Raw genomic sequence first — 27,621 nt, forward strand, 5'->3', positions numbered from 1 at the left:
CTTGACTGAAAGGATTAAGAATTTGACAAAGAGAGAACATGCACTCAGTGTAAAATTTTCAAAACTATTTATCAAAATGTGGTGAGGTAAAACATGATTAGATGGTGACCCTACCCTCTGTTACTTTTTTAGCCTGAAATAAACAATGCTAAGCAAGGCCACATCCATCCCACACATTCATTGATTACTCTACACTACCTACATTAACAGCTACTAGGTGTGTGTATATTAAGATTAAAAGACACATTTTCTAGCAAAATTAACGTGAATATTTTGTCATGAAAGATATTACTCTGAAATGCACATATGCATATTATGTACATACTTATCACCTCTTACCTTGAAAACAAACATTTCACCACGTAAAATGGCCAATGTATTGAAATTTCCATCGCAGATATTGGGCTTAATACCCGGATGGGAAGGTTTATCCCTGGTAGGTGGGCGAGGAGGTCGTGGTTGTCTGTTAGGTTTCCGAGGATCTGATGGTGGATTGGAGCGATGTGGTGGCACTGTGGTTAAAGGTTTTGTTGGTTGTGCAATCTTTTCTGGTGGGCCTATGTAAAAATGTAGACGGAAAGTCATAAAGTTGTAAACAACATTTAATAACTTCTGGACATTAAAAAGGGAATAGGTTTTCAACCTGCCACTTGAGCATAAAACTGATTTTATGTAATTCCACAGTTTTTAAAAAACCATGTGTAACCCAGCTTAATTAAACCCAAAGACGTAATGTTAGTAAGTTCCAACTGCGAAGGGAGGAAAATGAGGTTTACCGATTTAAAAAGAAGAGAATTTGAAAAAAAGAATGCTACGTAAGGGCAGGGCATGGCTGACGCAGGCACGGATGAGAGAAACGCAGCAACAGTTAGAAGCTAAAGACAAACTGTTAAGAGTGGAATTAGTAGTGAGTATCTTTACCCTACTAACTTGAAAACCTCAGGGTGAAACTCCTGGAGGAGAAACAATAGCAACAAAAGATGTATTGAAGCTATGGTTATAACACACAGCAGCTATAATGAGACAATATTGGCAGAGTTGAGTGTCAAAGATCCCTATCGTGTAGTTGAGAATTAGTTTTGTAAAATCACACCAAGGGATTTGGTCAAGTTTTTGTACAAGTTTGTGAATTGACTTCCCTTGGATGATAAACTATTTCATTTCAATGAACTAAGAAAGAAGATGACGAGCTGCCCAAGATTTGACGAAACAGCGCGGGAACGAAATGTATGATGACGCCGATATACAAGTTGGATGTACAAGTTATTTTCATTCGGAGAATCAGAATTTGATTTTCTTCAAGAATTGATTATTTTTGCAAAGACTTTGATAAGTTACTGAATAGATTTACTTTGTTTAAAAGTTGTAATGTTGGAGAATTGTCGTGAAAGGAGTTAAACTGTATGTATAATTTTAGAATTTGAATTGAAACTTGTAGGTATATTGCCTGAAACTGAAGTTAACTATAATACTTAAGAATAGGAATTGCATTTGATTTTCTAACTAAAACTAGGGATAAGTAAAAAGGAAAGTTTAGTCTGCAAACTTTTAAATAGGGAATAACACTAGATCTAATTAGTCAGAGAGATTAGAGTAATAAAGGAATCTTACTGATTCCAATTAAAAAGGAATTTGTTTTGGTTTGATATCCCGGATTTGAAACCTAAACAGAAAGTTGGAATTTTGAATTGTTCTTGCTCATGTAAGTATTTTGTACATATTGTTTTTTGCCTTAGAAACAAAACTTATCTCCAGAAGTGTGTGGTTTCTATTCACTGCCTCCTTCCGATACCTGGATTCTTCTGATGGCCTACTAGCACCTATTGTAGACTGATTTTCTCAAAGAGTGCGGCGACTAGTCACAAGCAGTAAGACCGGTGCTACACAGGTGTTACATGTGCACTTTTCATTTCTCACAATATGAATGGGCAACATCAATATTATGTCTGGGTGGCAAGGTGATAACATACATCATAAGCGTGTACACTTTATATAACCTTGAGATTCGTCTCCTTACAGGCAGCCACAAAAGAAACTCAATAGACCACATTAAAAAAAAAAGAATATAGTCAACCACCCAAAGTGCAGAGAAAAAAAAAACAAATTGTGCAAGCAATGCAAGTAAGCAAATATGGCTACAAACCATATATCTTCTGTATGCCCTGCAAGTCATCTTGCGGCAGTTGAAATTGTTCTGTATCCATATACTGGTAAAATGGAGCCATTATTGCACTGGGATCATTGGAGTGTTCCAGGCCAAGGGCATGGCCAAGCTCATGAACTGCAACCAGAAATAAGTCATTTCCTACAATAGAAAAAGACAAAAGATCCAAAGTGATTCCTACATGTAAACGTAAAAACAATTTCTAAATTCTGTGCTAACTTATAGGGAAATAATATTGGTGAAGCAAAAAAGAATAAGCAGAACAAGCAGGGCAGAGAAAAAGTCATGTTAGAAGGTAGATTCAATTTTATTAACTATGCTTAAAGAATTATGAATCAAATATTGCATTCCTACTATTAGCAGAGATACATTAGCTTCTTTAGAGAATACAGTATATTCAAATTTCTTCCTTCATATTCGAATTAAAATTAGCAGCATCCAAGTGTGGAAGCTAATCTGCAGAAGATGCTAACAAACCTGTACCAACCATTAAAAAAAATTCTTAATCTTATAAAGCTATACAAATATTACTCTACAATGATTCCTGATTTTATCATCTGTAACATCAGTCGATAGATAGATTTTCCAGTGTAAGTGCATGTTTTGTAAATTTATAGTATAATTATCATCAAGGTAGTTACTTTTGTTCCCAAGAAATGAGAATCTGTATATATTAGAAGTGATTATATCACATTTGCTTGTTTACGTGAAACTTGTTTTCTGTGAGATGTGGCTGTCCACATAGATATCTTTGTTCTCAGATCAGATTTGCTATACTATTTTAGAATTTATTAGAGGAAATGACCTTGCTCCCCTATCAGCTGGAGCAATATTGCAAGCAGGGGTAACGATAAATGATTTGAATAGATTTGCATGCATTTTGACTGAGTTTCTCTTCAGTCTCTCTACTGAAATGAAGTTTGATTTTTGGGTGTACCTTATGGATTTTGGGCTGGTGATCATGGAAATCACCATAAATTTCCCTGTCACACTTTTAAAAAAAAATTGAAATCACCTATATTTGTTATTTCAATTCATAATTCAAGTCAGAATAACTGATGCCAAGATTAAGGAAGGCATTTTTGTTGGTACTCAAATCAAACAGGTCATCAATGACCAACAATTCAAAGAACTTCTAGTAGCCTTGGAGAAAATCACATGGAAGGCATTCAAGGATGTTATTGGAAATTTTCTTGGCAACTACAGAGCACCAAACTACATGCAGATGTTGTCAACATTCTTCAAGCACACAAAATCATGAAGTGCAACATGCCCCTAAAGATTCATTTTCTGCATTCCCATTTAGACTTCTTCCCTGCAAATCTCAACAATGTCAGCGATGAGCATAGTGAAAGGTTTCATCTGGACATTGCAGCCATGGAGAAACTGTATCAGGGCAATTGGAATCCATCAATGCTGGCTGATTATTGTTGGACACTTAAGCAAGAAGACACTGAGTACAAATGAAATCACCAACAAAGCATTTTTAGCTTAGTCAAATTATTGCAAAGCGTCAGCACAGTTAGGCAATTAAGTCTATTATATTCAATAAAAATTCTTGTTTCTCTAAATTCCTATGTGATACAAGTAGTCTGAAATTATATTTGTGTTCAGCTTCAAACCCTATCATAAACAAAAAAAAATTCTCAGGAAGCAAGACTTTCAAAAAAAAAATAATGTCCAGTGAAATCAACTGATTTTTTTTTTTTTTTTAAGCAAAATGATCATTACAGTTTGGGATAGTCATAGGATAGGGACTATTTTAATTATCAGCAATAGGACCATCTTCAGCAGTGAGGCATTTTAACCCTACAAAAAAAACCTGGCAATTCTGTACAGTGTTTCTCCCCCTCTGCATGCCACCTTGGCTGAACAGAGGAACACTTTTAGTAATGAACCAAGACAACTGCGCTACTCCAAACAGCGCCATATGAGGCCATTGTTACCCTCAGCTATTAGGCTCTATAATGAATGAATCTATAGCCGGGGAAGTGATGACCTCCTCCTGTTAGACTGTTTGTGGTAACTCATGTTTTATTCTTTCTACTTCTCTTCTAATATTTATATCTGTGCACTTGTAATTCTACCATGACACTGTAATTTCCTTTGGGATCAATAAAGTATCTGTTTATCTAAAAGTAATGTTGTGGCACTATTTCTTTTTTCCTTGGGATATCAGTAAATGTGTCTTCCATTCTAACTTCAAGAGCTACAGTTCTTGCTGTTCTTGGGGTATTTTCTGGCCTTTAAACTCAGCCCATCTCTTGTGGTACCATATCATCATCATTTGTATTTCCCACACAGGATAATGCAAGTTTTTTCTTTGCAGTGTAAAAGTCAGACGGAAATGATCTTGCCTCCAGTGAGGTTGAGTTGATTATATTTGAAGTAGCAGGTAGCATGCTTGCAAGGCTCTGGACTTGTCTGAAGTAACCCAAGGAGATGTAAAAGAGGAACATTCTCCAGCCTTTTCCAAAAATAATCTCTTTTTCTAATTTTGTAAAAGAAGTTTATGTTGAGGGTAGAGTTTCAGAGAGGAGCCCTAATGTTACTTCCAGTTAAATTCCATATTCTCTTCTATGAACCTATAAAATTAAAGGAGAATACTGAGTGAATGGTCCCTGTGGTCCCTTGAAGTCTTTCTAAAGTACTCATTGCAATTGAACCGCCATTACTCTGGCACTTTGATGAAGGTCCAGGTGGGAAAATTATTACACAGGTACTTCAAAGCTTATGACATTATGACCATTGCTGTCGTAATCCTGTTGAGTGGAGATACACAAGTCTAAAATCAACCTTCTGTGTCATGTGAATCTGTTAATACTACCCCCAGTGTGCATACTGAGCAGCATTACATTCCACTGGCCCAATTCTCAAATGAGCAAGACTTTCTTTCCTCTCTCTGCAGCACCAGAGCTTTCTTGGAAGTGGAGACTGAAATTTAAATTTATCTCAAGTAAGAGTTGAATGAGATTGTTTGCTTGTTATAATCATGCCCACATTCTGTTTTATTGATTGGAATGGAAACAAGTACTGGGTGCTGAAGATAAATGGATACTAAAGCAATCAGACCTGTACAGCACTAACAGAGGTAAATTGACACTTCCTACAATGATAAAAATTATGGCATTAATTTGAAGAGCCTCAAATAAATATATAGCCCACTTGTCTACAGCAAGAAGAATCACTAGGGAAAGGTTCCTCTTTAATTGACATTAAATAGACCTTATTGCAGAATGAGTATCGGGCCCTACTTGGCTCAGCAGTAATGCCCTTCACACTTAAATAAGGCACTAGCCACACAGGCTGAGAAATGAAGAACACAATACTTTGCTTTGAAGAGATGCAGCATCTGTGACCAAAACTGAAGTATGAGTCACTACCGTCAGGATGAAAGAGTGAAAACTTGAAAATAAAATTAGTGGCATGCATGATTGACCATGAAATGCTTCATAAACCAATATGCACATTTGTGTAACATCATCCAGGATGTTTCTACTAATAAATTAGCTAAGATAAACTACATTAATTTTAGCCAGTATCAGTTCCTGTTTTTAGAGATATATACACAAACCTTCACACACATCCAAACGCATAAGATGCATGCAGGATGGCTGAACAAATTCATGATGCTGGTTTTGAAAGCAGAAGTCAAACAAGCATAAAATGTCAGGTTTCCAACAGCAATTCAAATTGATGAATCACATACAGGAAAATAAAGGCCACTTTGACTTGAATACAGAGTTAGGACAAAACAGAGCCAGGGAATAACAACAATCAAAACAATGACAATCTGACAATATCTGAAACTGCACAAATGTGAATAGGGTCTTTGCACAGAAATTTCCAGCAGTAGCAAATGTATGCATTTTCAGATTTTATCACTTCAGTTTTATGAGGGAAGAAGATTTTTTAAAACATTTACTATGTACATTTTAATATGATTTGACAGATCTGTGTTGTAGGGTCTCCAATCTGATCAGTACTCGTCCCATTGCTTCTTTTTGCTGTATTTTATATTAATGATGTGGAACTATGTGTAGGGTGCAAAGCTTCGAAATTGACAGGCAATATACAATTCTGCAATTTAATGAGCAGGGTTGTAAGAGACTCCAGGAAAACGTAAATTTATGGTTTATAATGCACAACCTGTGGAGCAGTGCCAACCTGTCCACTGCGCTGAATGAATGGCTCACACTCACCCTCACCCCAACTCCATGTAACGGGGGCCAGTGATGAAGGCAAGGATTTGCATTCACAAACAAGTAAAAGATATAAATATTAAATGATGTTTCAAAGTTCAAAAGTAAATTTATTATCAAAGTATGAACAGGATGTCATCATAGTCTATCCAGAGATGCATTTTCAAGACACATTTTGCCATCCTGGTGATCTCTGCTGCGACAAAGCATGCAAACACAAGACAGGGCAAGTATCCTCACATCCATGTCATTTGGGATTCTCCTAGTAAGCAAAAGGAAGAAATGTTCATCCCAGATGCTTTTGAAGCTGGTTTCCAGAAGTGATTATTTTCTTGATAAGCTGCTGTCATCATGATCTCATAATTTATTTCCTTGGTAAAGGAATGGAAGTTTGAATTAGCTTGCTGATGCAAATCAAAGATTAATCCTGAGGGGTAAATCTGGCAAACCCTATTTGACAATTCCTCTTTTCATGTACTATCCCCCCACCGCTTCCCAAAATGTCAGGATATTTGCGGCAGTCACTTAGTCCTTGATTAGCAGTTGTGACAGATAGCTCTCAAAATTGTCTTTAAAAACCGATTAAAATTAAAATATAAAATAAACATGAATATTTAGAATATAAGAAAAAAAATAAAATCAGTGTCACAGTAGCATTACAACTGCACAGGTATACAAATATTAGAAGAATAAAAAATAAGTTATCTTGAACAGGCTAACATTGGAGTGTTGGGGTGTCATCACTTCCCCAGCTATAGGTTGACTCATTAAAGAGCCTAATGGCTGAGGGTAAGAATTATTTCATATAGCGCTCTTTGGAGCAGTGCAGTTGTCTTAGCTTATGACTAAAAGAGTTCCTCTGTTCACCCAAGGTGTCATGCAGAGGGTGAGAAACGTTGTCCAGAAGTGTCAGGATTTTCCATAGGGTCCTTCGTTCTACCACAATCTCAGTGTGTCTAGTTTGACTCCGATAACAGAGCTAGCCTTTCTAATCGGTTTATTGAGCTTGTTGGTAAGACCCGTGTTGATTCCATTGCCCCAGCGTACCACCGCATAGAAGATTGTACTGGTAAAACAGACTGGTGGAACATGTGAAGGAAAGGCCTGCATACTTCAACGGTCCTTAGTATCCCTCAGGAAGCAGAGGTGACTCTGGCCCTTCTTGTACGCAGCCTCTGTGTTGGTGCTCCACTCAAGTACTCCAGGTACTTGTAGGTCGTCACCATATCCACATCCTCACCATCAATAGCAACAGGGACCAGTGGAACCTTAGTCTTCAATAACGTCCATCACCATCTCCTTTGTCTTACTGATGTTGATGTGCAGATGATTCAGGGCTTGCACCATTTGACAAAGTCCTCCACCACAGCCCTGAATTCATCCTCTTGTGCTCCCTTTATACACCCAACTATTGCTGAGTCATCAGAGAATTTCTGCAGATGACATGACTCAGTGTTGTTTCTAAAGTTTCAGGTATACAGGGTAAGCAGGAAGGAAGAGAGCCAATACAGCTCCCTGTGGGGCCCCAGTGCTGCTTATAATCTTGTCTGACACATAGCTCTAAAGCCGCACAAACTGTGGTTTGCCAGTCAAGTAGTCCATTATCCAGGATACAATGGAACGGAGCTTTTCTCCCAATAATGAGGGCTGTATTGTATTGAAGGCTCTTGAGAAATCAAAAAAATGATCTTCACAGTACTGCCCTGCTTATCCAAATGGGAGTAGGCTCTTTTCAGCAGGTAGATGACAGCATCATTGACTCCAATGTACTCCTGTTAGGCAAACTGCAGGAGATCGAGTGCTGATCTGACCAGGGATCGGAGGTAAGCCAAGATCAGCCTCTCTAGGGTCTTCATGATGTGTGAGGACAGGGCCACTGGACGGTAGTCATTCAAGACTTTCAGTTGGCCCTCCTTGGGTACTGGGACCACACGTGATGTTTTCCACATAATCAGGACCCTTTCCAGGCTGAGACTCAGATTGAAAATGCACTAGAGAACTCCACACGACTGGTCAGCACACTCCTCTGGATCTCACCATCTGATCCCAATACATTGCCATGCCTCAGGCTCCCCAAAGCTCTTCTCACCTGCTCAGTAGTGAAGGTGAGTCCGTGATGGCTGGGGAGTTGGTGGAAGGTGGGGAGTGAAGTTGGTATGTGGAGATATGGATGGCAGCTGCAGAGTAAGGAGGGGATTAAGACAGTGGTAGCCTATGAGTTGTTGATCCACGTGTTGAACTAGGGTGGGGGGGAGAGGAGGAGGGTAGGTGTGGGTGCCTTGGCACCTAGACTGGTGTGCTGAAAGGAGGAGTGAACAGGAGGGCAATTGTCAAGCCTATTGAAGAATTTGTTTACCTCATTATCCCATTCACAGCTGCATTACAAGGCTCTACAGCTAGGCTGATTGAAGCCAGTGAAGTTCTTCATGCCTCTCCACACCTCCCATGTGCAACTCTGCCCAAGCTTTTTTCCATCTCTCTCCTGTATTCCTCTTAAACAACCTTGATCTTCCCTTTTAGCTCCCTCCGCACACGTTTCAATTTCTCCCAGTCTCCTGATCTAAAGGCTCTCTTTTTGTGGTTGAGAGGAGCCTTTAGACCACTGGTGACCCATGGTTTGTTGTTCGGGAAGCAGTGAAGTCTTTTGGAATGTTTCAGTTCCAAAAGTGGGAGGCTTGATTGCACTTTGTGCATGGGGGTGGGGGGCTTTGGGGATCTAATGCTTTCTGTCATTCATTCTTTTGGGGTTTTTCTGCTTCATGGATGCCCAAGAAGAGTAAGAGTTGCAGGTTGTATATATTCTCTGATATTAAATTAAACCATTTTCATTAACAGAATAATATGGCCCAATCAGTCAGTATGATGTTGACTTTCAAAGGGCACCACAAAAGATATCATTTAAAAAAAAAATGAGTGCCCGAAGGCTGATAAACATAAAGAGACGCAGCAAGGCGACAGGCCTAGCTCCCCCACGGCAAGCCAGGATGGAGATAATGAGGGGGAATCGGTGACTCTGTCTTTGATTCTTGGAGAGATTCGCGAGTTCCGACAAGATAACAGCAAACAGCTGGAAGATATTAAAGGAGAAATAGTAAAAACTAACTCGAGGATAGATGAAGCCGAAGCGAGGATTGTTGGAATTGAAGAGAAGCTACAAAACGCCGAGAAAGTGATAGCAGAAATGCTGAAGCTTCAAGACCAGCTCCAGTGGAAACTAATAGATCAAGAAGGCCGCTCAAGAAGGGAAAATGTGAGGATTTACGGAGTTCCCGAAGGAACCGAAGGTAAACCTGGATTGATGATTCCCTTCATAGAGAAGCTGCTTAGAGAGAACCTTGATATACCGGCCACAAAAGACCTACAGATAGAAAGAGCTCACCGCGCGTTGGCACCACAGCCTCCGGCAGGCGCCCAGCCCAGATCGATCCTAGTCAGATTTCTCAGTTACAGAACGAAGGAAGAGGTGCTTAAACGGGCATGGCAAAATAAAGGTTTCATGTGGAGCAACTGTAAAATCAGTTTAGACCACGACTACGCACAGGGGATTCTTGCCAGACGGAAGGAATATACGGAAACACGGAGAGTCCTGAAGGAAAACATCAGATTCCAGACCCTGTATCCAGCTCGGCTGAGAGTCTTTTACGACGAAGGGACAAAAACTTACGCTACGGCGGAGGAGGCAACGTCGGACCTGGCGGACCGGGGACTACCTATTAAAGTTATCACCCAACCGGAGTCGCTACTGGAGAGGATTCGGCAGAAGTCGTGGCAGTTAGTGGGGCGAGGATGCTCCACTCGAACCAACCGGAGTCGCTACTGGAGAGGATTCGGCAGAAGTCGTGGCAGTTAGTGGGGCGAGGATGCTCCACTCGAACCAGAGTGTCAAACTACATGGAAAAGCTGCAAATATTCAGACGCGAATGTACAGAGAACACAGATTAATTAAGAGAAATGACTGAAAAGAGTAAATCGGACTTAAAGGTAAAATGAAAACTGGTAACTGAAAATAAACTAGGTGGAATAACTTGAATGATAGCAATTTGGTCGAGACATAAATAGGAGAAAATTCTCTTATGATTATTCAAACTGCTGAGGGCCCTCTAACACAGGGTGAAGATAGAGGTTATCCCTCTGAACTGAGGCGGGTCGGTGCTCAGGCCTCACTGTGGGAAGTCGGGAAAAATTTTCAAATGTTACACGTTCAAAAATGTCTAGGGTGTGGTTATATGTCTTGGTTTACTGTTGAGAAGGGATTGCTTACTGTTTGGTTAGAAAAGGAGTGTGTTTTTTTTCTACTAGAGAAAAATGCAAACTGAATTGGTAAAAATAATTTCCTATAATGTTAATGGGATTTTGAATCCAATTAAAAGAAATAAGATTATGTCTAAATTGAGAAAAGAGAGGGCACAAATAGCTTTCCTCCAGGAAACACATATGAGCCAATCTGAACATGGAAAATTAAAAAGAATGGGCTTTAAGCATGTATTTTATTCATCATATAAATTGATTCACAAAAGAGGGGTAGCTACTTTAATATCAAGTACTCTTAATTATGAACATATTTCAGAGACTAAAGACAAAGAAGGACGGTTTGTAAAAATCACAGGAAGAATAGAAGGTACAGAAATAACATTGCTGAATGTTTATGCTCCTCCAGGTTGTGAATGGTCATTTTATAGACACATTTTTGACCTAATGGTCAGTTCTCAAGGGGTAGTAATTTGTGGAGGGGATTTTAATATTAGATTAAATCCTGTATTAGATTCTTCAAGAATAGTTACTCAGAATAACCTCTGACTCGGAAAATGAATTCATTGATGGAGGAGTTGGGAATTATAGATGTCTGGAGGGAATTACACCCTACTAGTAAAGATTATACACATTACTCTTTCCCTCATTCAGCCTATTCAAGGATAGACTATTTCTTTATCTTTAATACAGATAGACTCAGGATAAAAAACTGTAATATTGCAACAATTGATCTATTGGATCATAGCCCAGTCTCTATGTCTCTAATCCTGGAAAGGAAAATGAGGAAAACACTATGGAGGCTAAACTCACATATACTCAATAACCCAAAAGTAATGGAGAGATTAAGGGGAGAAATCAAAGAATATCTAGACCTTAATGACACGGGAGAAACATCACCAGCGATCTTATGGGATACATTGAAAGCTGTACTGAGAGGGAAAATTATTTCCATTACCACTCACATGAAAAAAATCAATGCACAAAAATTAGCAGACCTTCAAGGAAAATAACAACTTCAAGTTGTAGATAGCAACAAAAGTAATTCAAATCGAAAACAGGAAATTAGGAAATTGCAAAGTGAAATTGACGATATTTATACGTTGGAAACTCAAAGAAATTTTCTTTACCTGAGACAAAAGAATTATGAAGTAGGAGGTAAATCAGCTAGATTATTAGCATATAAATTACGAAAACAACAAGCAGACAATACATTTCGTAAAATAAAGAATCCAAAGACAAAACTTGTGGAGAGTACAATAGGGAAAATTCAAGAGAGTTTTGAAACACATTATTGAGAGCTGTACTCCCAACCCCGGGCCCCCAATGAGCCCTATATAGACAGTGTATTGAATTTTTTAGATCTACCTAAACTTACAGATTTACAAAATGAAAGTTTATTAGAACCAGTAACTGTCAAAGAACTGAACGTGGCCATCTCTAGGTTAAAGGCTGGAAAGTCCCTGGGTTCTGATGGGTTTACCTCAGAGTGGTACAAGTCCCTGAAGACACAGTTAGCCCCATTACTACTTAACACCTTTAATTGGATCTTGCAGAGAGGAGAAACTCCACCTTCCTGGACAGAAGCAATTATTTCAGTTATTCCTAAAGAGGGTAAAGATAAACTAGAATGTGGCAATTATTGGCCAATTAGTGTTCTTAATTTGAATTACAAACTATTTACATCTATATTAGCGCGCAGATTGGAAAAGCTTTTACCTGGCCTAATCCATTTAGACCAGACTGGATTTATTCAACAAAGACAAACACAGGACAACATAAGGAGAACTCTGCACATATTAGAACAGGTTAATAAGAACAAGACAGAGACTTGTTACTTATTATTACAGTAGTAGGATTGGATGCTGAGAAAGCTTTTGATTCGGTTAGTTGGGCATTCCTATACAGAGTGTTAGGAAGACTCGGCTTTCAAGAAAAGTTTATTAAAGTAATTCAGACTCTATATGACAGCCCTACAGCCTGAATTAAGATAAATGGGGACCTCTCTGACGCCTTCATCTTAGAGAGAGGCACTAGACAGGGATGCCCAATTTCTCCTCTCCTTTTTGTGCTATATATTGAACCGCTTGCCCAACTAATAAGACAGAGCAAAATCGTAAAAGGTATCAAGGTGGCAGGGATTGAACAGAAAGTGGCGTTATTCGCAGATGATGTTTTGGTCTATCTGAGTGAACCAGAAAAATCATTTATAGGATTGTTTACACTGTTGGATGACTTTGGGAAAATACCAGGTTATAAAATAAATGTAAAGAAAACGCAGGTTATGTCCCTGAATTATACACCATCCAAAAAATTGCAGGATACATACGATCTTAAGTGGGAAGCTAAATCATTAAAATATTTAGGAATAACCCTGCCGAAGGATCTTTCAACACTGTCACAGGTAAATTATGGGCCATTAATCTCAGAGATAAAAGCAGATATGCATAGATGGAATCTTATCCCCTTTTTAAGTTTAAATTCAAGGATAAATACTATAAAAATGAATATTCTTCCTCGGTTATTGTATCTTTTCCGTACTTTACCGGTGGAGGTGGATGATAATCAATTCAGGGAATGGGACAAATGGATTTCCCACTTCATTTGGCAAGGAAAGAAACCTAGAATCCGATATAACACCTTACAGTTAGGGAAGGAAGGAGGAGGTATGGTTCTTCCTTAGTTGACAGTTTTCCTCTGCAGGCCTCAATAGCTGACAAAGGATTAATGGCCCAGTTGGAAAAATTTAAAAACAGTTGGATAAATCTTACATTAAAAGTATGGCAGAAGGTGGTTAATTCATGTGGAATTAATAACATGTTAAAACTCTTTAGGTGGTGTGCATATGATACCGAATTCCTTCCCAACAGAGGAGATAAAAGATTTGAGCTATGGATAAAGAAAGGTCTTACAACCTACCTCTCATTTATAGATAAAAGAGTATTACAAAGTTTCCAAATCCTGCAGGACAAACATGGCCTAGAGCATAATGACTTTTTTAGGTACCTTCAAGTACGAAACTATGTTAACCAGAGTTGTAGATATACAGACCTATCAACAGTAGAATTAGAATTTTTCAAGATTCTGAATTCGGCTTGCAGTTCAATACCTAGTAAATCGGTTTCTCGATTATATAATGCACTCTCCCATGCTAAAAATTTAAATACACTGTATATTAAAGAGAAGTGGGAGAGAGAAGCGGGGTTGGTACTTTCAGAGGAGGCTTGGGGGAAAATCTGCAGCTTTCAGTGGTCCTCGACTAATTCTTTGACTTGGAGAGAACATTGTTGGAAAAACATTATAAGATACTTCAAGACCCCATATCAGGAAAAATATAAAGATACAAACGTGACGTGTTGGAGATGGTGCGGTTCCAAGGAGGCAAATCATTTCCATATTTTCTGGGATTGCCCTAAATTAAGTCTATATTGGGAAGGTATTCATAGAACATTAGTTAAGGTACTTAGGTCCCAGATTCCTCTGAACTTTGAGACGCTCTATTTGGGGCATGTATTGTTTCTTGAACAGAAGGAAGATATAAAGTTGCTGCAGGCCCTCTTAGCGGCAAGTAAGAAACCAATCACTAGAAAGTGGCTAAATCCAATACCACCTACATTAGAAGATTGGCACGAAATTATTTTGGAAATATTTAAAATGGAAAAGTTGACTTACTCCCTGAGAATTCAAAAAGAAAAATTTTATCAAATCTGGAATAAATGGATTGAATATATAACCCCAATGCGAGCAGACTTTAGATAACTCTCCTAATGATTTATACTGCTCTTCTCATCAACACAGTAATATTGCTAACGTAAGCACCCCTAGTCTAAATGTCTTTTTTTTTTGTTTTCTTTTGGAAAATAGAGAATTAACACAAGTAAAGGGAAAGATTTGGGAAAGGGATAAAACGTGAAAAAATTAAGTAAATAAGTACATAGGGATTAGATAATTATGTCTGCGGGCAGGAGCAAGCATGAACAAATTAGGATATAAACACCTACAATGGTTGTTACATAGGCTTATATACAACATTTTGGACCAGTGGAAATGGTCCAGGAGAGTTATATGGAAACTATTATTACCATTTTTCTTAACAACTAATACCATAACTTAGCCTAATAGATTAGAATTACCACAGTACATAATTATCTATTTAAGTGTCTAATTTCCTTTTATATCATCTCAATGTGTACTTAAGAATGTATAAATAATTATAGTTTTATACATATAAAAAAATGGAAAAGGTTATATGTGTGAAAAAAGTACATGATATTTGTGAATTCCTTATCCAAATAAAAATAAAATTAAAAAAGAGTGCACAATATTAGAGGGTTATACAGATATGGAATGAAGTTTAGTTGATACACAGAAAACAGTAAACAGAGATAAATATGCCATTGGCAGGTTGGGAAGCTGTGACCCGTGAGGCTTTGTGGGAATCAGTGCTGGGATCCTGGCTATTCACAATCCACATTAATAGTTTGAGAAAAGGAATTATGTATAACTTTTCAATCTTGCTGATGTTTCAAGCAGTGAACATAATTTTCATACAAGGCATTAGCTTCAAGACAGAGATGAGAGACTTTCTCATGCAAAAGTCATTGAATCTGTAGAAGTCATTAGCTGAAGCTCAGTTGCTGAGTATATTCAAGACAAAGGGGATAGTTTTTAAATATTAAGGATATCAAGGGTCTAATGCAGGAAAGTGTTGGCATGATAGAAGATAAACCATACTATTGAATGGTAATGCATGCAAGGGGGGGCCAATTAGCTTACTGCTGCAATTTTTTTTGTTCTTATGTAAGCAAACATACGAGGGGTGATTGATAAGTTCATGGTCTAAAGTAGAAGGAGTAAATTTTAGAAAAACTAGTGCATTTATTTTTCCTACATTTACACACTTAGTCCAGCGGTCGTTGAGCATACGGATCCCTCCTTTGTAGAAGTTACCGTTTTGGACCTCCAGAAGTGGTCCACAGTAGGGGTGATTGATTAATTCATGGCCTAGGGTAGAAGGAGATGTGTTATTAACTTCAAACTTTCTGCATTTTCACTCAAAGAGTTGAACTGCACGTGCATGTAATGAGAGCTGTATAACTCATCTCTTTCTACCTTAGGCCACAAACTTATCAATCACCCCTGCTGTGGACCAAATGGAGGTCAAGACGCTCTCATTACATGCACATGCAGTTCAACTCTTTGGGTGATAATGCAGAACGTTTGAAATTAATAACTCATCTCCTTCTATCTCAGGCCATGAACCTATCAATCACCCTGAGGACCTCTTCTACAAAGAAGGGATCCGTATGCTCCACGACCGCTGGACTAAGTGTGTACATGTAGGAGGGGACTATGTTGAAAAATAAATGTGCTAGATTTTCTAAAATTGACTCCTTCTACCTTAGGTCACGAACTTATCAATCACCCCTCATATTTATCCTTTAATTTAAAAGTTGTAAATTACCTGATGTTCGCCTGTCTCCCATTTGTCCTCTTATTTTGAATGAATGGAGTTGTTGATCCTGAGCCACGCCTAACTACATCAGATTCAGCTGGCAGATTTACCAGCATAATTACTTGGAAACTGTAAAATGCTAGTCTCTGCCACTGATCTCCACAATGAATGCAGTGGGACCAATGAATGCCAAGACCTCCCAGGAAGTTCAGAACCTTCTGCATTGATGTGAATGCTCCTTGAATATACTAATCCTGCCTTGTACAGAGATCTGGATCTGGAAGGAACTCCAAGTCTGCCACTGGGAAGCTGGGACTAGAGGAAATAGTTGGTGAATTGGTAACCTGGCCGGGTGTTAACCTAAGAAAATGTGCTATTACCAAGCCCTTTGATATGGATAGTCCAAGATCACCTACATTATAGACTGAACAATGAGAATTCAAGCAAAATTAATTGAAACGCTGGACAATATTCAGCATTCAGTAGTATGGAGGTGCTGATTAAAGAAGTGAGGCAGCAACCAAGTAAGAAACATATAGAAATGATAGTAGCACTTTTTTCTCCCCCAGCAGGGCCATTTCATTACAAATTGGTTCAGCAGGAAGCCAGAGGCTCACATGAGTGTAGAAGGGTGGAAGCTTTGAAAATAATGCCTGGACTTTGAATGCTTTTTCAATATAAACTGGTGTAATGATTGTCACGGGGTGAAATGAAGTCTCTAAGCTACAAGATGTGAGACCAGATGTGAACAATGCCTGTCTAGGGATGTGATCCTTTGGAATGATCTGTGGGTACTTCGGAGATGATGAGAGTAGCTTCCATTAAACAGGTCCATGAACAAAGAAAACCAATGATTAGATAAATGCACAGAGAAGTTGGGAGATGCTAGAATTATAATTTAATATGAATATCAAAAACTTATGATTACAGTTAGTAGCTTCTTTGGGTTTATGACATTCTTTTAAAAGGATCTATTTTGGATGGCAGGGGTGGAGATATGTTTCTACCAAAAGGAAGTGTATGGGCTCCTTCCTTCCGCTAGCCTGCAGATCCCCTTGGGCAAGGTGCAGCACCTGTATAACCTCCTCATCAGGGTCACATGAAGCCATGGGAGCAGGTGGTGGATGGTTGTATGAGGATCACAAGTCCCGATTATGCCACCACTGACACCAGGCAGACAATCTCTGAAGAGTGTTGACAATGGCTGGAGTCATCTGTCTTCTAAAGAGACTGCCCGAAAGGCGGCAATGGCAAACCACTTCCATAGAAAAATTTGCCAAGCATGAAAACCATGATTGCCCATGTCATAGGACACACAGCACATAATGATGATGATTATGTTAAACTTTTAAGAAATGAAGGTATCATGTGATATGCAAGAGAGACAGAAAATGCTGGAAATCTAAGGCAACACACACAAAACTTTCTGATTTTCCTCATGTTTTGAGGATTTGCAATATCATACCTGAAAATGTAATGAGATTAAATTCCATACCCAATTAGCTATTGAAGCTTGTTAAGTAATTTGGGAGGATTCATTTGTTGCGTGATGGAGTGGAAACTAAGTTATGGGAATAAAATTGACCGCACTTTCAAACAGGCATTGGAGTTTATTGGGCCTATTCTATTTTATAAGTTTTATAATTACCCAAATTACACATTCTAAAAAAGATAACACTATGAATAAAAATTCTGAGTACTGAATGTAGCTAAATTGTAGTTTTATTGCCATTAGTTAAGTTTGGCACAAAAACTTCCTCCAGAGACTCGTATTCTCCGGAATTCCTTGGTAAAAATAGTCCAATATATTTACAACCAATTCAATTAATTTAAGAATAGGACCATCCACAAAATGTGTTGAGATGTATCAATATATTTGCTGAAGAGCTTGTTCTTGACCAGCACCTCTCAATGTAAAGTAGCAATGGAACAATCCCATGCTTTCTCAAAAGGTGTAGAAATACAGTATATCATTCTAATTAGGAGCTACTGAATTACAGGTCTCATTCTAAATTAAAATAAACTTAAAATCTTAATTACTCTATAGAATAATAAATAAACTATACATTCCCAAATGTTTTCTTTAAGGTACCAGAAGTACATACATTAAAATAAAATACCCCAGGATTTAATGTGAAATTAAATATTTAAGATTTAATATTAGTAACATTAACATTTCCCCCTTAATCAACTATAATCCAAATTCACTGTAGCCTGCAGGATAATCTACATCTAGCCTTATATTTATGTTTGTAAATATCTCCTACAAGATATGTATGAGATCTTAGGAAACATGGAAACTAAATCACTCCTCCTTCCCTTAATGTAGTATAACAGTCATTCACATTCTGTTTCACAAGCTTTGCCAAGATTATGATAGCTGTAACTGGCTTGAATTTGGTGGGAAATACCTGTAGTTCTTTGTTGAATGGTAAACATTTCTCCCCATAAGTGTCACCATTTCTGAGAATGCTGCATGACCAAGTCCCAAACTTCTTAGTTCTTATTCCCAATCTCTAGCCTGCTCTCAGACATACTAGAATAAATACCATATTAGTAAAATGACACAATTACTTATGACAGATTTGATAGTTCACTCTGAAGCTGTAGCTTCACAATGGTTTAATGAGCCATTTTGTTCTTCACCACTCCCCCCCTCCACGTGACAGCATAACCATACTGGACCTCAGCACTAGGGTTAGAGACGGTTTGATTGTGCAGATTTACACTGGTGGATACTGAATAGGTAAGTTTGCAATTGCATAGGACTACGGTTTATTGGTGACACCAAAGTGTGGAATAATACAAAAACAGAATCTAAATGATTCACTGTAGCAGTTGGACCAGCAGACAAAGAAGCATAATCTGATCTCAATTGCTATTCCTTTACTATATTCATTCATCAGGTCTTATCCAATCAGATATATTTTTCTAGTCTTTTTGTCCTTCCACCAGCTTCTCCATTATTGAAAACTGACTCATTTTTTCCTCTCTTTCCAACTACTGCCAAACTGAGAAACATTAACATTTTCTATTTCACAGATGGTGCTTGTCCTGCTTTATGCTTTCCACATTTTCTATTTGAACTTCAATTTCCAGCATCAACAGTTATTTGATTTTCAGTTTCTGGACTAAATATTAGATGAAAAAGTATTTACTTGTAATCTTATACTACCTTATCACAGAGTATCAGTGTAAACATGCTTTATAAAAATATTTCACCGAATAGGCTTACTGTCAACAGGTAATTGCAAATGCCATCAAGCATTAGTGGTTATGCCTGTATAAAGGCATCATACTTTTGCCTCATCTCTTCCTGTTTCCTTTACAGGCAGCTTAGGTTTTTAAAACGTACATTGATCATGCCTTACATTTGTCACATTTTGCAGCACTGCATCAAAGTCACTGGGATTTTTGACCCTTTTCAAACAAAGCACAATATTGTCTTTCTATAGTGGAGTTGGACAATGAGAAACATGGTAATGAATTACTCTCTTGATACAGTATATCTAATACATTAAGGGCAGGGTGTGTCTCAAATGCAACTTACACTTCCATCTAGTCTCAGATACTAACTTATATTATCTGTAAATGAAAGAACATTTTTTTCATAATTAACCTAGAATGAATTCCTGCTGCTACTTAATCCAAAAGCATGAAGTTGCCATTCCCATTTACTGATGTACTAGTGTATCTCCACGGCTTTAATTTCCTCATTTGATCTAAAGGCTTTAACATAATAGAGAATTTACTGCAATATCAATGACAGGAAGAGTCAAAATTCATACTTGACTCAAGTTGAACTTATTCTTCATAATTCCAGAATCATTACCTTAGTATATTTCCATACACAGATGCTAGCAAGCAGAGCAGTAACATAGGAGACTGAGGGATGATTTGTGAGGTTTATAGAATTTTGAGAGGCACGGGTGGCAACAGTCAGAAGCTTTTTTTCCAGGATAAAATATTCTGGAACTTGAGGGTGCAGTTTCAAGCTGAGAGGGGAGAAATAAAAGGAGATTTGAAGCAAAGGTTTTCACACAGAATGGTGAATATCTGGAATGATCAGCCAGAAGAGTTAGTGGAGGCAGATTGCAACTTGGGTTTGGAAAGGTAATTATATAGGAAAGGCATAGAGGATAAGGGCAAAAGGGATCAGCATCAACAGGCATCAGGGTTGGAATGGTAAGGAAGGATAAGAGTCCTGATCTGTGCTATATAGTTCTGTGATTCCATGAGTTCAGTTGAATATAGTTGGGTGAGGAAACCATAGTAAATATAACAGATGAGCTCTGTTTATCAAGCACTGATTGCAGACCAAACAGGATGTTTCTCACCTACATATCTCAACCATTCAATTTGCCAATCCACTGACACTGGACCGAGTGAAAATATTTCAGTAAAAGGGACAAAGGAGAGCTACAGAAAAGGGCTAAATCCCATTAGAACCTTCTGAAATACTCTGGCCTTTAACATCTGGACATTCAGTGAAGATGCAGTTGGTGCTGGTGAGACAGAGGTGTGCTCAGTCGGGAAGGTGACTAATAATTGAGCTTGAAGTTTAACTGTTGAAGTTGTTTCCCAATGGCAGGTAAATTTCCCATACTCTTCCCCTGGAGTTCAATGTGGGCAGTTTTTGTAGCTTTTATACTTTAATGTCACTGCTAGAGATGTGTTTTTAGTCTGGGGGCTGTCTGCAGTGAGATTAGCTTTCAGGGATCTCTCATAGGAATCCTGGATACAGGAACTGGGAAAGAAGAAGATAAGGAAGCCAAAGCTTCCCTATGGGGCTTGGAGGAAGAAATTTTACTTCTTATGACAAAAATCCCAATTACATTTGGGATTTTATCCTTGCTGTTACTTAACCAGAAGCATTATTTTTCATCTTCTATAACAAGTTCACAAAAATGACATAACTATAATTTGAAGGAACATAATGTGCAATAAATCAGCTGTGGAAGATGCTGATTGATATAACCTATATTCAAAGGGGAAACTTTTGTTACAATGAAAAATTATTTAAATACATGAACCAATCTTGGAGGAAAACAGGAGCTGACTTTTTTTGTGGTGGGGGGGGCTTGCAGCCTACTTTGTGATAGCAGTTGAAACATGGTGACACAAACAAATGCAGATACTGGAATCTGGAACAAAATAAAAACTGTTGGAAGAGCTCACTGTACAAGCAGAAACTGTGGAGGCAAAGGACGGTCAACATTACAAGTCAGGAGGACTGAGAGTGGAGAGGGAAATGTAAAGGAGCATGAGAGAGTCTATCAGGTGACAGGTAGAACCAGACAAAGGGGAGAAGATGGATCTATGTAGGGTAGGGGAAGTGTCAAATCAGAGGTTATGATTAGGCGGTTAATGGAACTAAGGGAGAGCTGGAAGCAGATGGGGGAATGGTTAGGAAATGGGAACCACAGGAGAGGAAACCCCAAGGGAGAGAGAGGCGAGTGGATTGGTGAGAGCAGAAAAAGATCACGGGAACAGATTGCTCTCAGAATCTGAAAATTCATAATTCATGCCAATCACTTGTTGGCTTCCTGACTTGCTGTTCTTATAGTTTGCATTTGGCCTCAGTATTTCACTGGAGAAGGCGGAGGACTGACAAGTTGGTAAAGGAATGGGAAGTGGAATTGAAATGACATACAACCAGCTAATCATGACGGCTGTTGCGGACAGAGCTCAGATGCTCCGCAAAACAGTCACCTGGTCTATTCTTGATTGCACTGATAAAGAGAAGAACACATCGTGAGCATTGACTGCAATTGACCAGGTTGAAGGAGCTGCACATGGATCTCTACCTCACTTGGAAGAGTTCTTTAGATCCTGTGGTGGTGTTGAGCGAAGAGGTGTAGGGCAAGTATTGCACCCCTGATCTTGCAGGGAAAAGTAGCAGGGGATGAAGAGGGGTGGGTGTTAAGGGGTAAAACTGAGCAGAAGAGAGGAAGATGGCTTGAGGTGGGATATCACTGAAACTGGCAAAGGTGATAAAAGATTACATGCTATATACATAGGCTATTGGGGTGAAAGAAGAGGACCAGGAGAATTTATCTTTGTTCTGTCTGAGAGAGCAGATATGTGGGAAATGAAGAAATCGGTGCAAGGTTTCTATCAACTATTACGGAGGGGAAGCCACCTTTCCTGAATAAAGAGGCCATTTCAGAGGACCTGGAGCAGAAACTCTCATGCTAAAGGCAGATTCGGCCTCTGCATCTATTCCTTTCTTTGGCTCCACCTATCACTACCGATCAGTGTCTCTACCCTTCCCCTCCTCTCTTCAACTTAGCTCAATTACTCCATCCCAACCTCATCTGGATCTACCCATTGCCTACCAGTGTCTGTCTCACCACTCCTTCTCACCTCTGTGTTCTTCAGTTTGCTCTTTTCCCTCTAAACTACCAGTCCTGATGCAGAGTCTCGACTCAAAATGTTGAACATTCCTTTCCCTTCACTGATGTTACTCGACCCACTGAGTTTTTCTGGTGGTTTATTTTTTTGCACCAGCTAAAACCTCACTTGTGGAAGCAGACAGTATTGGACATTATGCAGACTGCTCTTGGGTTACTTCTGAATCATCTCAAATTGTTTTCATTTCCCAAGGGAGGGATGGACAACAACAATCTGACCCATTTTATGTCATTTCTATTGTGTAATTCTAGAAGTAATCTTTTCAGGAGCTGCTTTTATTGTAGACAATCAGTTGTCAAGTTCAAACTGTGGTTTTGATAAACTGGGGATTCATTCAAAATGCAAATAAAACTTTCATGGTCAGTAATAATAATAAAACTAACTGAATCTTTCTATTATTTAAATATAAAAGAATTCACTTTGGCTCACGCTGTTCTTACTGCACCAATCAACATGAGCACTAAAGCTATTCAAAGCATTTACTGCAAGAAGCTATGCCTTAGTAATCTACACCATTTGAAAAAAATTGATTGATGTACTGGAATATGAAGAAGAGGTCTATGTAATCTCTGGAGCAAAAATAAAGAGATGTTTCTGTGAGAAGTAGCTAGAGTTGAATTGGAGTGAAAGAAAGAAAAGAGTGCAAAAAGGAAGAATGCAAAAACTTGAAATGCTGTAATTCAAAATAATGTGAACTTGAATAGTAGATGAAAAATGATACTGCCACAGACAAAACAACTATTGGTTTGATTTGGCAAATAGTTCATAGTTCAAATTTAATTGTCATTCATCGATAGAAACCATAGAAACCACAGAAACTACAGCAGAGAAACAGGCCTTTTGGCCCTTCTTGGCTGTGCTGAACCATTTTCTGCCTAGTCTCACTGACCTGCACACGGACCATATCCCTCCATACACCTCCCATCTATGTATCTGTCCAATTTATTTCTAAATGTTAAAAAAGAACCCGCATTTATCACCTCGTCTGGCAGCTCATTCCATACTCCCACCACTCTCTGTGTGAAGAAGCCCCCCCTAATGTTCCCTTTAAACTTTTCCCCCCTCACCCTTAACCCATGTCCTCTGGTTTTTTTCTCCCCTTGCCTCAGTGGAAAAAGCCTGCTTGCATTCACTCTATCTATACCCATCATAATTTTATATACCTCTATCCAATCTCCCCTCATTCTTCTACGCTCCAGGGAATGAAGTCCTAACCTATTCAACCTTTCTCTGTAACTGAGTTTCTTAAGTCCCGGCAACATCCTTGTAAATCTTCTCTGCACTCTTTCAACCTTATTTATATCCTTCCTGTAATTTGGTGACCAAAACTGAACACAATACTCCAGATTCAGCCTCACCAATGCCTTATACAACCTCATCATAACATTCCAGCTCTTATACTCAATACTTTGATTAATAAAGGCCAATGTACCAAAAGCTCTCTTTACGACCCTATCTACCTGTGACGCCACTTTTAGGGAATTTTGTATCTGTATTCTCAGATCCCTCTGTTCCACTGCACTCCTCAGTGCCTTACCATTAACCCTGTATGTTCTACCTTGGTTTGTCCTTCCAACGTGCAATACCTCACACTTGTCTGTATTAAACCCCATCTGCCATTCTTCAGCCCATTTTTCCACATGGTCCAAGTCCCTCTGCAAGCTTTGAAAACCTTCCTCACTGTCTACTAAACCTCGAATCTTTGTATCATCAGCAAATTTGCTGATTCAATTTACCACATTATCATCCAGATCATTGATATAGATGACAAATAACAATGGACCCAGCACTGATCCCTGTGGCACACCACTAGTCACAGGCCTCCACTCGGAGAAGCAATTCTCTACTACCACTTTTTGGCTTCTTCCATTGAGCCAATGTCTAATCCAATTTACCACCTCTCCATGTATAACCTAGCGACTGAATTTTCCTAACTAACCTCCCATGCGGGGCCTTGTCAAAGGCCTTACTGAAGTCCATGTAGACAATATCCACTGCCTTCCCTTCATCCACTTTCCTGGTAACTTCCTCGAAAAACTCCAATAGATTGGTCAAACATGACCTACCACGCACAAAGCCATGTTGACTCTCCCTAATAAGTCCCTGTCTATCCAAATGCTTGTAGGTTCTGTCTCTTAGTACTCCCTCCAATAACTTGCCTACTACCGACGTTAAACTTACTGGCCTATAATTTCCCGGATTACTTTTCGATCCTTTCTTAAACAACGGAACAACATGAGCCACTCTCCAATCCTCCGGCACCTCACCTGTAGACAGCGACATTTTAAATATTTCTGCCAGGGCCCCTGCAATTTCAACACTAGTCTCCTTCAAGGTCCGAGGGAACACCCTGTCAGGTCCTGGGGATTTATCCACTTTACTTTTCCTCAAGACAGCAAGAACCTCCTCCTTTTCGATCTGCTCAGTTTCCATGATCTCACTACTTGTTTCCCTTAATTCCATAGACTTCATGCCAGTTTCTTTAGTAAATACAGACGCAAAAAACCTATTAAAGATCTCCTCCAAACAACAGGAATTCTGCAGATGCTGGAAATTCAAGCAACACACATCAAAGTTGCTGGTGAACACAGCAGGCCAGGCAGCATCTGTAGGAAGAGGTGCAGTCGACGTTTCAGGCCAAGACCCTTCGTCAGGACTAACTGAATTAATAACCAACACATGGGACAGAGGAGATTCAGGGGTAAGTTTTTTACGCAGAGTGGTGAGTGTGTGGAATGGGCTGCGGCGATGGTGCTGGAGGCGGAAACAATAGGGTCTTTTAAGACGCTCCTGGATAGGTACATGGAGCTTAGAAAAATAGAGGGCTATGGGTAAGGCTAGGTAGTTCTGAGGTAGGGACATGTTCGGCCCAGCTTTGTGGGCCAAAGGGCCTGTATTGTGCTGTATGTTTTCTATGTTCCATATTCGATAAATATAAATACATGAGATAGTTTATATACATAGATTGAGTGTATATCTATAATGTGACATTAGGCTGTGCAAAAGGTGACTGAAGTGAAATGATAAAGTTAAGGTGAAGTTAGTGGGTGGAGTTTTGGATCAGCCTTACTGCTTGGGGAAAGTAACTGTTTTTGAAACTAGTGGTCCTGGTGTGGATGCTACATAGCATCCCCCCAATGGGGGTGGGACAAACAGTCCATGAATAAGGTAAGTCAGCTCTTTCATGATGTTACTGGCCCTTTTCTGGCACCTTTTGTACATGTCCTTGATATAGGTTTGTGTCAGTGATGCATTGGGCAGTTCTGACTACGCATTGCAGAGCCTGCCTGTCTGCTGCAGTACAGCTTTTGTACCAGGCAGTGATGCAGCTTGTTAGGATGCTTCCGACTGTGCATCTATAAAACGACATGAATATGGATGTGCAAGGTCCAGCTCTCTTTAGCTTCCTCAGAAAGTAGAGCTTTTTTTGACTCCAGAGGCTGTGTTCTGGGACCATAAGAGCTTAAATGTTGTGTGCATATTCCCTGGAGTTTGAAACTGCTGTGCTGCCGATGTGAAGGGCAGTGTGAGTGATACAAGTTCTCCTGAAGTCAATAACCATCTCCTTTGTCTTGCTGATATTAAGGAAGAGGTTATTTTCCTGGCACCAACCGTGAGCTTTCCACCTCCTCTCTGTAGGCAGTCTCATCGTTGTTGGTGATGAGCCCCACCATTGTTGTGTCATCAGCAGGCTTGACGACATGATTGCTCGGATGTTTGGCTGTGGAGTGGACAGCAGGGGCTCAGCACACACCCCTAGGGAGCTCCTGTGTTGAGGATGGTGGTGAGGGAGGAACGGTTTGAACATTTATTCATTAGGAAGTCCAACACCCAGTTACACAGTGGTGTATTTAGACAGAGCAGTAGGTGTTTGTTCACCCAGGTTCGTGGGACAATAATTTTGAATGCAGAATTGAAATCCAGGAATAGCGTTCTGACACAAGTGTTCTTGTTTTCTAGGCACGTCAGGGCCAGGTACATGACACATGCTATGGCACCTGCCGTAGAGCAGTTCGGTCAGTAGGCATATTGGTCAGTGTCCAATGTGGCAGCAATGGAGTTTTTGATTGTGCCATTCACAGCCGTTCAAAGCACTTCATGACGATTGGTGTCAGTGCCACTGGGCAGTAGTCATTCAGTTCTGAAGGTGTAGAGTTGTTTTGTGCAGGGATGATGGTGGTTAATTTAAAGCATGTGGGGACAGCAGCCTGGATGAGTGAAGTGTTGAACTCAAAGAGGGGTAACTTTGAAGGTATGAGACATGAATTAACTAAGATAGACTGGCAAATGACACTTAAAGGATTGATGGTGGATATTCAATGGCAAGCATTTAAAGATTGCATGGATGAACTACAACAATTGTTCATCCCAGTTTGGCAAAAGAATAAATCAAGGAAGGTAGTGCACCCGTGGCTGACAAGAGAAAGTAGGGATAGTATCAATTCCAAAGAAAAAGCATACAAATTAGCCAGAAAAAGTGGCTCACTTGAGGACTGGGAGAAATTCAGAGTTCAGCAGAGGAGGACAAAGGGCTTAATTAGGAAGGGGAAAAAAGATTATGAGAGAAAACTGGCAGGGAACATAAAAACTGACTGTAAAAGCTTTTATAGACATGTAAAAAGGAAAAGACTGGTAAAGACAAATGTAGGTCCCCTACAAACAGAAACAGGTGAATTGATTATGGGGAGCAAGGACATGGCAGACCAATTGAATAATTACTTTGGTTCTGTCTCCACTGAGGACATAAATAATCTTCCAGAAATAGTAGGGGACCGAGGGTCTAGTGAGATGGAGGAACTGAGAGAAATACATGTTAGTAGGGAAGTGGTGTTAGGTAAATTGAAGGGATTAAAGGCAGATAAATCCCCAGGGCCAGATGGTCTGCATCCCAGAGTGCTTAAGGAAGTAGCCCAAGAAATAGTGGATGCAGTAGTGATAATTTTTCAAAACTTGTTAGATTCTGGACTAGTTCCTGAGGATTGGAGGGTGGCTAATGTAACCCCACTTTTTAAAAAAGGAGGGAGAGAGAAACCGGGGTATTATAGACCGGTTAGCCTAACGTCAGTGGTGGGGAAACTGCTGGAGTCAGTTATCAAAGATGTGATAACAGCACATTTGGAAAGCGGTGAAATCATCGG

At 39.3% G+C, this 27,621-nt stretch overlaps 1 protein-coding gene across 1 annotated transcript in view; it reads right to left on the minus strand.

Annotated features, from left to right (window-relative positions):
- LOC140196833 (matrix metalloproteinase-16-like) overlaps positions 1 to 27,621 on the minus strand; it is a 217,899-nt gene that overhangs the window by 71,227 nt on the left and 119,051 nt on the right. Inside the window, exons 5-6 of the mRNA XM_072256676.1 lie at positions 2,144 to 2,305; positions 340 to 557 (exon numbers count right to left, since the gene is read on the minus strand). Coding sequence (XP_072112777.1) covers positions 340 to 557; positions 2,144 to 2,305 — 380 coding nt within the window. The remainder of the gene's footprint in view (positions 1 to 339; positions 558 to 2,143; positions 2,306 to 27,621) is intronic.

This window comes from Mobula birostris, chromosome 1 (genome assembly GCF_030028105.1).
Source record: "Mobula birostris isolate sMobBir1 chromosome 1, sMobBir1.hap1, whole genome shotgun sequence".
Classification (NCBI taxonomy): Eukaryota; Metazoa; Chordata; class Chondrichthyes; order Myliobatiformes; family Myliobatidae; genus Mobula; species Mobula birostris.